General features: G+C 36.8%; 1 protein-coding gene across 1 annotated transcript; it reads right to left on the bottom strand.

Moving 5' to 3' along the window:
- Positions 1–593: 593 nt before the first annotated feature.
- LOC132903044 (uncharacterized) lies at positions 594–1,237 on the bottom strand. Its single transcript, XM_060950294.1, has one exon. The coding sequence runs from the start codon at positions 1,167–1,169 to the stop codon at positions 867–869; it is 303 nt and encodes a 100-aa protein (XP_060806277.1). The 5' UTR covers positions 1,170–1,237; the 3' UTR covers positions 594–866.
- Between the last annotated feature and the right edge of the window lie 10,803 nt (positions 1,238–12,040).

Genomic DNA, 12,040 nt, shown 5'->3' with positions numbered 1-12,040 from the left:
TATATATTTATGAATCCAATTCGTACTTTCGTTAATTCAGTTACTTATTTTTAAATTTTGGTAGTAAAATAAATACTTACGGATTGTCTAAATTTAATAAATTCTAACACCAAAGTGTATGTTTACTATTCAGTTCTTGGCATTAGGCTTAGCGTTCATTAATTTCCTCATATTTTCATAAATTTAAATAGTGTAATAATAAAATACTTTGCCAAAATTTCATTGAAATTCAATAAAATTATCAAGATCACATGATGTTTCAAGGGAAGAAAATAAATTTCAGTTTTAATTATTGACTTATTGAGAATCTTGTAAGCATTTTGTTTTGTGTTAAAACTTTACTGCTTAAACCTTATTATCTCAAATATTTATTTGTTCTAATAAGTTATATTTACTTATCTATTGCGTAGTTACAAAGAGGACATGCACCTCTAGTCCTCTGTTATCACGAATGTTAACACAACCAATTAATTCATTGAGACACAAAATAAGAACATTAAACTGTCTCTCTCTTCTGCGTGATTAAATCTTAGTGATTCCCTTAAAACTATGACAGATTCGTACATACCAGGATATTAAATAATAGAAGTAAATTTGTTTTAAAACCACATTTATTCTCAGTTAAACATTATTCCTTAATTAATCTTATCACCTAAATTGGTATCAAATGCTTTGGTATTGCAGCTTTTGGTTCAACATCACTAACGTTCGACACATTTGCGTCCAAATCACATCGGTGAATCACAATCACAGTCCACTGGTTCCGAGCAGATGGCGAGTCCCTGGCCCTGGGTTGGAGCCATGTCATGACCTGGCCTGGCCGTGCAGAGCTTCAAATCTTCGTTCCAAATACATCGGCGAGGTGATCAAGGCTCTTCATCTTCAGACAGCGATGGCAGAGCCAAGTGCCGTCGCATTCTCTCTCTGCGCTGCGGTGATAGAGACTTCTGTCTTCTCAGCCCTTCTCCATGCAGGATGAAAGACTTAGGTTCAGCCTCGTAAGCCTCAACCTCGGAGTCATCTTCTACCAGGGCCGGCAACGAAGCACCCCGCATCTTCTGGCGCCTCGGGCAGTCCATTGTGATGCACTCTTCCCGGCCACGAGTTTTAGAGATGGCGGGATAAACGTCGGCGTACAACGCGGCAACATTTTCTAGTTTCACAACCATTGTAAATTTTTCAGAGTTTTCCTTGGCGTGCGTTCGCTGCGAGCGCTCAGCGAGGAGTGAGGGGAGACGAGCCTCCCCGCTTTATTTATAGGCTCGCGTCTGTGTAGTAAATTGGTTTGTGTGCATTTCGTCTGGCGTCACGGCGCTACGCAGAGCCGTCGTCCACTTGGAAACCTGCGTTAATCTCAAATATTCTGTGACATTATATGCTCTCATTGTTTGAATAATGTTAATATTAGTATGACAAGTTACAGCCCCGGCGCCGGGTAGTCTGATGTCCAATTTGCATGGTTTATTAGTAGTTGTCGAGTTAAACGTCAGTCATCGCATTGTTTTGTCATGCTTTCCGCTCGTGACTCCTATTGTTTAACGAGGGAGGTTAAAGGTGCTGCCTTTACCTCGTTGCTGGATGTCGTAAAAACCGGTTAATCCTTGAATTGTCTGACGCTAATCCGAATACTACAATAGTTGTTCATATTACATGACGTAGAAGTGTTTACTATATTACCTCCCTACATTACTATCAATGAAGTAGTTGTTACACGTAAACTTGGTCTTTCAATCTTTTCAATATGGGGTAGACAGAGCCATCAGGGCTCTGTCTACCACATAAAGGATAAAAACGTGATTATATGGAGAAATATGAACTAAGGGATGGCTAACTCATCGCTTAATATAATAATCCAAAGAATCGAAGTTCTCAATCACAGAATACGGCTTCAATAAATCAATGACGTAGGTACCATGTTAGTCTTGAGTCTAAATTGTTTGATCATTTGCGGGAATTCTCACAATTTTGGCCTGACGACAAGCAAAGGAAACATCGTAAAAGATTCGCAAACCGATCGGTTTCTACCGCATACATGTCTGTTGGCTTATTGAATTGCTTTCTCGGAATACAACAGAAACTTATACGCAAACCGTGTCGTTATAATACCTTGTAACCATGCCACTGACTTTTATCGCATGGTGATAAGAACCCGTAAATAAATGTTTTTATTTGTATAAACTATACGCGGCTGAGTGAAATTATTTTCGTGTTCAGTATTTAGTCCCTCAGTACAAAATTTCCTAGTTTAAATTTGAAATATTATTATAGGTATTAACAAGAGTAAGTTATGTCAAAGTTAGTTCAATAAAATCTTATATATATTATCGACCTTCATCAGAAATTGCGAAAACAATAAATAGGTACCTACCCACTTGAATTTATTGTTTTAAATTTTTATTACGTTTTAGGGAACTTTATCACATAATGTAACAAAAATGTCCAAATTGTTTATTTTTATTTTTTACGCCACAAAATCTTTATTTTTGTGTAAGACTCTATAAGAACCTCCTTTTACATAATGGGTAGAAATTATAATGTTACGAGTTGTTTATATAACTTTGATTTTGATGTGACTCTTGTTAATAATTAATTGATTTGTATAACCAATGCTGATGTGTACCTATGCTTGGTATGTTTGTAAATCTACGTATTCAAACCAACTGTTTATTACATACCTACTTAATGTTGTGGTGGTAACCTCATTTTAGTTGATAATATAAAGAACTAGCCGTGCCCGCGACTTCGTCCGCGTGGAATAGTTATTTTGGGCATCATTGAAGCCCTCAAGGATGAATAATTTACACTCATTCATTTTAATTGATTGATTTTTTTCATATTTTCCATTATTTCTCCGCTCCTTATAATTGAAGCGTGATGGCCTAAAGCCGTCCTCGATAAAAGATCTATTCAACACAAAAATATTTTTTTCAATTCGAACCAGTATTTCCCGAAATTAGCGCGTTCTAAAAAACAAACAAACTCTTCAGCTTTATAATATTAGTATGGATGTAACTTATTAAATGTTTATTTATGAAACGTTTTCACAATGTGACCCTTTTTGGTGAAATATATGTATAGTTTGAAACCACTTTACCTCACCGCTCTGGAGAGGAGCCTGAGATATGCTCTTGACCATAAATCCTGGATTGGTTGAGTCTGGTTTTTACACTAAGCGACTCCCATCTTAACTTCGCAACTTTTGCACGAGAACCTTACACGTATTGGATCATTGTGACACATCCAGTAATCTGAATGTGCAGGTTTCCTTATAATCCATGTAGGTATTGCATAATATCAATTTGCAGTGTACACAATCCTTTACATGACTCACTCATAGCATAAAACAGTATGATACGTCTCGACCTGAAGGAAGCCTTCTAAGATCAGTATAAATAGCACTCCACTGGCATTGTGACCTTCTGACATGCATCTGTGACACCTGTGACCTTATTTACCTCAATATATTTATAGGAATGTAACATATACATATAATCATGGCTATATCAAACTCAAATTCAAAATCTTTCTATAATGGATAAATCCATTATTATAGGATACTATCATATCGCTTAATAATTGTCAATTCTTTTGGTTTCACAACATTGGTTGACGTGAAATAGATCACTTAAAACTAAGTTTACTGCAGCTTCCAAGGCTATCAACAACTTAAAAAGACTTACTACTTTTCAAGGCTAACAGTCTTGAAAAGTAGTAAGTCTCGAAACAATTATTCATAGTCTACAATTAAAATAAGCAGTGAAAATATGGGATAGAAGACGTCAATACTTAGTTTATTCAAATGGCATGCCAAATAACTATTACACTATACGTTTACATAATTAATAATCACTCTGAATGTGTACTATTTACAATCGTGATGCGTAATGCTATCATAATAGCTGAAAATGGAATATTTTACGCGCGTGAAATTTAAATCTGAGGCATTATAAACACATGTCCCAGACACGAGTCGAAGCCATGAACGACATAGTCGACAACGTGAGACTAAATTTATAGTCCTGCCTGTATGTCTGTCTGTCCTGTACCGTGTGGTTCCCGGCACCGATAGAAAAAAGAATAGGACCACGCCTTTTCTTTCCCATGGATGTCGTAAAAGACGAGTTAGGGATAATTTTTTAGGCGATGAGCTATCAATTTTTTAATTAAGCCAAATAGCTGAATGTGGCCGTTTAGTCTTTTCAGGACTGTTGGCTCTGTCTACCCCAAGGGATATAGACGTGACTATATGTATGTACTAATATAAAAATAAAATAAAATTATTGTGAGTCGTCTTTACTGAATTTACATGATAATCAATTTATCAAACTAGCTTTTGCCAACTGTTTAGTCTTTGTGAGTCCTCACTGGACGAAGCAAATTTTATTTATTGTAATAAAAAAAATTTGCTTCGTTCAGTGAGGTAAAATACCACAGATTAACAAATATGGAATTTATTAAGTACCAGTCGAACATTTTTCTAATATAAATACGGTCGAATTGAGAACCTCCTCCTTGTTTTAAAGTCGGTTAAATATAATATCCTTTATTTGTCCATATATTCTCGATACCAACATACTCCTGGCTAAGTCCCGGCTGTGACCCCTCTGGAGAAGCCCAGGGTGCGCCTATGACCACGAAGACCGTGATCATAAGATCGGGTAAGTCAAATATTCACACATTGACTGGTACCGGAAATCATTCATCGCACCGCATCATTCTAACGAATACTAACCTATTATTTACATAACGTAAATAGAAAAAAAAAATCTTTTTCTCTGAACCGGTAAAATAATACTTACCAATTATGTTTTTCCGATACAGAGGTATGGAACAACAAACATGTTTGTTATTCTTCACACTTTTCCTTAACAGTATTTAGTTCTATGAATACTCTTCATTTTCCGCTATTCGACGCCTTGACTTAGAAATATGTTGATGTCAGTAGATATTAAGATAAACAGCATTGAGATAATACATGCATGGATTCGTCATTAAAATTCTCAACACGGCAAAAATCTATTCGTAATAAGAACAGTGAATTTAAACCATACATTTCGACCATCCATATTAGGTTTAATAAATGAATAGTGTTTTTTTGCCTAATTTTTTTAAAAAACATTGTTTCTCTGATGTCTAAGCTCTGCGGGCTATCAATCGTTTCTTTATTCTTTTAATTCTTTCATACCTATGTTTAATTGAATGAACAAAAGTAAGATTTTATCACAAAATCGCTATTAAATAATACATACATACATATAGTCACGTCTATATCCCTTAGGGGGTAGACAGAGCCAATAATCCCGAAAAGAAGGTCGGCCACGTTCAGCTGCTCGGCTTAATGATGGAATTGAGATCCAAATAGTGACAGGTTGCTAGCCCATCGCCTAAAAAAGGATCGCAATTTTATAAGCCTATATCCGTGAGAAAGAGATGGAGTGGTCCTATTCTTTTTTGTATTGGTGCCGGGAACCACACGACACCTTTTAAACAATTGCAGTAGATAACCATTTAGAAATAACACATTCTTCGTCTTGGGGTTTTCGTCAATACATCAAAAATAGCCAGCAATACATTATAAGCATATAATGTTGAAAATACAGCCGAAATAAGTGGAAGGATTTCGTCTTTTGTCGTATATATACTGTTATTAAATGATATCCTTAATGGATATTAAATTAAAAGTGAATCCTTCTAATGTTATACACGTGATAGTTAGTAAGGATGTTTGTCTGATCGTTATTCCTTCACGCAAAAACTATTAAACGAATTTTCATAAAACTTTGCAGTAATATAACCTAGACATTGTAATAAGTTAACAGGTAGTAGCTAGCTTAGTATAATTATTCTGTTGTTCTAGAATAGCAGTGGTTTCTTTAAATAATGAAATGTCTGCTCTAGCGGTAAACATCTCAATGGTAACATTGATATTGTTAGCGCCCCAGTTTTCAGTTATTCTGAAGTAACAGTGGTTTCAGACGATGAAAATAGGTCAATACACTTGTAATAGTTTGGACACAGAGTTAAGAACGCCACGGCCTTTGTTTTTTTATTTTCTATTTAATTTAACTAGTTTCGGTCGACATCGTCCCAAATTAGGATTAAAATTAAATCTTTCCCCTGGTTTTCCAAAAAAGTAGCTACTATGATGATGGTTAGTCCATCTTTATGCTAAATATCATCAAAATCAATCAGGTTAACCTAACCCGTATTGGATCCATCATGGTTACACATCCAATGGCCTGAATGTGCAGGTTTCCTCACGATGTTTTCCCTCACTGTAAGATTACAATACGAATTACTTACACTCACTTAAATTTACTCCTTTTACTAACACTACCTTTGGTAACTACTTGAAAAGAATAAAGGAAAAGAAGAAAGAAGAGATCCCCACATGAGATAAATCTGCCATTGCAAGTGATTCATTCCTTTTATAACTATGTAGGTAGGTACTATTTCTTGTAACTGTAAATTTCTGTTCAGCAAAGATATTAAAAACTAACAAACAAATAAATTTATATAACAAAGCTAATTCTTTGAAATTCAGTACAATCACATGGATATTCCGGTGTACCCTATTTCATGGTCTTGAAAACTACAATTGTCAGACGAAAGCAAAACAAATCACCAACCGAGGTCGCGTGCGGTAGCTAGTTGACAAAAAAAATTATCAATTATCACAACTTGTCAATGTAATCAAGGCAAAACAAATTTGTTTACATCGCTGAATTGTTTTTTAACGATCAAATAAACAATTAATCAATATTTCAATGCGTTACTAATGATGAATTGATATGATGATAGGAGATATCTTGCGGCTACGTAACAGTTATTAGTTAGATAGCAAAATAATTATTGCGTTGAATTTATATTTTACTAGCTGTGCCTGCGACTTCGTCCACGTGGAATAGTTATTTTGGGCATCATTGAAGCCCTCAAGGATGCTCCTTCCCCGATTTTTTCACATTTTCCATTATTTCTTCGCTCCTAATAGTTGCAGCTAGACGTTATATAGCCTAAAGCCTTCCTCGATAAATGGTCTATTCAACACAAAAATAATCTTTCAAATCGATCAGTAGTTCTTGAGATTAGCACATTCAAACAAACAAACAAACTCTTCAGTTTTATAATATTAGTATAGATAAATCTAAGTGCCTATTTAAACTAAAAAAAATATTCTAATAGAATTATACCCAGAAATATGTACCTACAACTTACAAAAGAAAAAGAAATGAAAATAAAGTTGAAACGCCTGTGCAATACCATCTTGCCGTCTTCGGGTCTTCCCATACTCCCTTAGGGGAGTCGAAGTAGATTGGTGAGGGCTTTTGGCCCTCTTCAATGGCATCATCGCTGCCAACGACTGTAGGCAGGTCGATGGGGCGGCCGTGACGGCCTGGGTCTTCACGTCTTCATACACTGGGAGTTCCCATCGGCGGCGGCGTCGTCACTGGTCGACGACGTCTGCCGCAAGGCAGCGAGGGGAGGGTTTCACCCGACGGCCCGGAGGGAGCGGAGTGGAGCGGCGCGATGCCGTGCAGGTGGCTGTGTGATGACGCGTCTGTCCTCTCGAATATCTAGGTTCTCCCACTTCAGGTCCCTGAGGATCGTCGAGTTCCTCACGTAGCGCGGGGCTCCGACGACTGCTCTGAGACTTTGGTTCTCTTGGGCGCTGAGTCTTCTCCTGTTGGTCTTAGAGCAGAATGCGTACCACGCCGGGGCCGCGTACGTGAGGCGGGATCTGACGTACGTTTGGTAGATCCCGATTTTCGTCCTCAGGGGGAGGCTGGAGGAGAGAACTGCGTGAGGTCTCCCCCTGGCTGCCTTGGTCATGAAGCTTGCGCTCGCCTCCTGCCCCTTTTATACCCTGCCGCCGCTAGCCGCGTCGAGCGCGGTAACCGTTACGCAAAAATAATCCTTATAGCATGATTCAGTATTTACGCACGATGGCTTGTTAGGGTATTTTATTTCATGTATAAGTTTGGTGTTTCTATACCGATTTCGATGATTCTTTTTTTATTGAATAGGTACTTATATACATTTTTAAGAATTACGAATGAGTGTGCGTGTTATTGGTATTATAAACATTAGAGTAAAGAAATATAATCAGAAATCTCCGAACTACTAAGCTATTAGGAATTACACGTGTTATTGTGAGTCAACCATAAAAGATAGACTTATGCTGTCGTGGGATATTTTTTTAATAATTTTATGTAGAATATTTCCGTTATACATGGTTTCGCTGTATCTTTAACCATTAAAGCTGCACACGCGACGGAAGCTTAAAAAATCAAGTAACTTCTCCCATTTTCCCAACATTTCCTTTCACTGCTCTGCTCCTAGTGATTGTAGCGTAATGAAAAGTATACTATAACCTGCTCAGGAGTATGAAGAATAACTGTACTAAGTTTCGTTAAAATCTGTCAAGTAGTATTTGTTTCTATAAAGAACATACAGACAGACAGACAGACAGACAGACAGACAGACAGACAGACAAAAATTTTACTGATTGCATTTTTGGCTTCAGTATCGATCACTAATCACCCCCTGATAGTTATTTTGAAAATATATTCCATGTACAGAATTGACCTCTCTACAGATTTATTATAAGTATAGATAGTAGAAATTATAGTAGTATGTCCTCTTTTAGGCGATGGGCTAGCAACCTGTCACTATTTGAATCTCACTTCTATCATTGAGCCAAACAGCTGAACGTGGCCATTCTGTCTTTTCAAGACTGTTGGCTCTGTCTACCCCGCAAGGGATATAGACGTGACCATATGTATGTATGTATGTATAGTAATATGTAAAATCAGATAAAATTCTGCAAATGTCTCGAATTTTACAATTGGATTTGATGCTTTTGTAAGTATATCCCGAACGGGCAGAGAAAATTAAAAGAGTCAAAATACTGGTCCACACTTAGTTCACACACTAATATACTTGGGATTCTTCTTTCAGGTGATGGTCTTGCAATCTGCCACTATTTAAATTTCAAGCTAAAAGCTGTGCGTGGCTTTTCAGTCTTTGCGAAATTGTTGGCTCTGTTTACCCCATAAGGGATAAAGACATACATATAGTCTATATTCCTTGCGGGTTAGACAGAGCCAACAGTCTTGAAAAGACTGATAGGCCACGTTCAGCTTTCTGGCTTGATGATAGAATTGAGATTCAAAGAGTGACAGGTTGCTTAGCCCATCCCTTAGTCGCCTTTTACGATATCCACGGGAAAGAGAAGGCGTGGTCCTATTCTTTTTTTATTGGTGCCACAAACCACACGGCACTAATACATGATTATAAAGATAAAGACATGATTATATGTACATACATTTATATATATGTTCCTAGTTATTGTCAAAAATCACATGGCAAAAACCTGTCTGACCTAACCTCATTAAAGGGTAAAATTTTCCGACAATTAGTCGAGTGTTACAGTATTATTGACATGTCGGGTCGTTGTACGGGTTGACCCGAATGGAAAGTAATCAATTACCATCGTTCTGACCAGTAACAGTGTATGTATGATTCATTTATGCCAAATAGGTACCTGCCTCCATAGCATGCCAATCGCGACCTTTTTTCATCGCGCGAAAAACTATCGCTGTCCCGTTTCACGTCATAATAAAAAGCGAAACAGCTATAGGTTTTCGCGCGATAAAACGGCGTCGCGCGTGTCATGCCACGGGGCTGATAAAGTTAGCACTTTATTAAGTTTTATGATACTAACTGGAGCAAATATGACCATATAAACGAGTGGATAAATTAGTTTTTACTTTATCATGCTATTTTTTACGAATAGTAAGAAAAGTATTTGAATCTCAGTTCTATCATAAAGCCATATAGCTCTATGTGGCTTTTCAGTGTTTTGTAAACTGTTGGCTCTGTCTACCCCGGGGTCTACCCAGCAAGGGAAAACGTCGTGATTGTATGTATATAAAGAAGTTTTCCGAAGTTATGTACCTACATTCGTTTGAGTACTAACTGATGCTCTTACGGCGAGGTAAAACATCGCGAGGAAACTTGGACATTCAGGCAACTGGATGATTGATCCAATACGGCTTAGGTTCTCATTTAAAGTTTGTGAGATGGGAGTCGCTTTGTGTAATAAAGCATCCGCTTTGAATAAAAACCAGGTTCACCCAATTTAGGATCCATGGTCATAGGCATACCCCGGGCTCCTCTCCAAACTGGCGACCGAGACTAAACCCAGGAGGAAGAAGCTATTTTTGTTCATAAGAAAGGAATAATACTAGACAAAAACCACTTACAATACGAGTACTTAGTGTTTTAAGATTGTCATTGTTTACAAAACTGCAATCTTGATTTGAGATGACGTGTAAATAGTGGCGTGTCCCGTGACTTTCATCGTTTTAATATATACTTTTTGTCAAACAATTTTAAGAGTATGGATTTTCTGTTTTCTTTTTCTTTCTTTCCTGGCTTTAGTCCCGGTTGCATTCTCACCTCTCTGGAGAGGAGCCCGGGGTGTGCCTTTGACCATGGATCTTAGATTGTAGTGTTGTTTGATGTATAGATTTTCTGTGACATGTTAAAAGTTGATCCGTTAATTGAGCGGCTACTTCACTACAGACAGATGGAAATTTTTGTAAATAGATATTAAATGATGTAGTTAAATGTCCAAAAAAAACGGGTCGAGAGAGAAAATTACAATATCAATACATACAAAAGCAGCTTCGGTCGCATCTAACGAAAAAACCTCACACATTTCCGGTACCCATGGGAATTTCCGAAATCCCCTTTAGTTTTTTACGTTACGAGTATAGACGGAATCCCAGCTTCCTCCCCCAGTAATTTCGGTTGTACATTGTCTGTCAGTCAATTATTTAATCAGTCAGTAATTTATGTATTTAAGAATGAACAACACAGACAAACCGTAAAAACAATGTTTAAGTAATAAATGTATTAATCGATAAGGCCCTACAATATCTTATCAATAAATAAAATCGAGACGTTATGATCGAGTGACACAGATAATCACAAATTTGACGTGGATTAATATTATATTTCGAAGGCAATTGAAGGTTAATAAAATTGGTGAAAAAAAAAACACCAAAAGAGATTTATGCAAACCTTTTTTTAATTGTATTTAAAGACTAGCAAAAAGTAGTAGTATCAGCCAACGTCCCGCCCCTATTCATGACTCTACCAACATTCCGGTTATAAGAGCCGAATCATTGAGTATTCGTTAATTATACCGTTAATAATTTTTAAGTTTGACCTAAATAGAAGTTACCTCATCTTCCACTATTTGATAAAATTACCCAATGAATGGTCTTCAGTAGGATATGAAAAAGAATTTAAACGAAAGCGGAATCCAGTGTCCAAAGCATTCCAGTTAAAAGAAAGATTAAGAAAGATTAAATCTAGTATGGCAGATTAAAAACAATTCAATAATACATATAGTACTGATAACTCAAGCTAAACGGAAACAAGAACCAACATTTATTTTATTCTTGCTGACTACGACGAATCCTGGAATCGCAATTTCCCAAAAGACCTTAATCATAAAAAAAAACGTGATTTAGCGCCGCGTGAAATAGCCATGTCAATCAAACTGGAGATTTGCTCCTTTTGTACCTACCTCTTTTATCCTTTATAAATGGTTTTATTTAAAAAACCTTCTTCGTGTTGATTAATAAACCAGGCCAAAGAAGACGGAAAAATATCTGAAAATAATAAATATCTGAGTTCTCATAAAGTTTCACTAATGACAATTTAGGCTCAGCGATGATTGTTTCTTAAAAAATGGAGGAGGCAGAAGTCCAATGAAGTGAGGTGAGAAATATCGAAGAGTTTTTTTACTTAAGAAATGCAAATATGATAAGTTACATTAATCAATGATTTTCTTCACAGGTGTGGAAGGAAAGAACCGCGAGGTTATTCGCGATCGTTAGGAAGGCGTTGTCTTATCTATTATCTCTCTTGATTTGAAGGTAAGGTTACCAGCAAAGAGAGACAGAAGCTAATCTCAATATTACTTGTTCGTGAATAGGCCGTTAGCAATAGCAATAGCTGTGAAGCC

Source organism: Amyelois transitella, chromosome 21, assembly GCF_032362555.1.
Source record: "Amyelois transitella isolate CPQ chromosome 21, ilAmyTran1.1, whole genome shotgun sequence".
Taxonomy (NCBI): domain Eukaryota; kingdom Metazoa; phylum Arthropoda; class Insecta; order Lepidoptera; family Pyralidae; genus Amyelois; species Amyelois transitella.
This window is presented reverse-complemented; position numbering and strand designations above follow the sequence as displayed.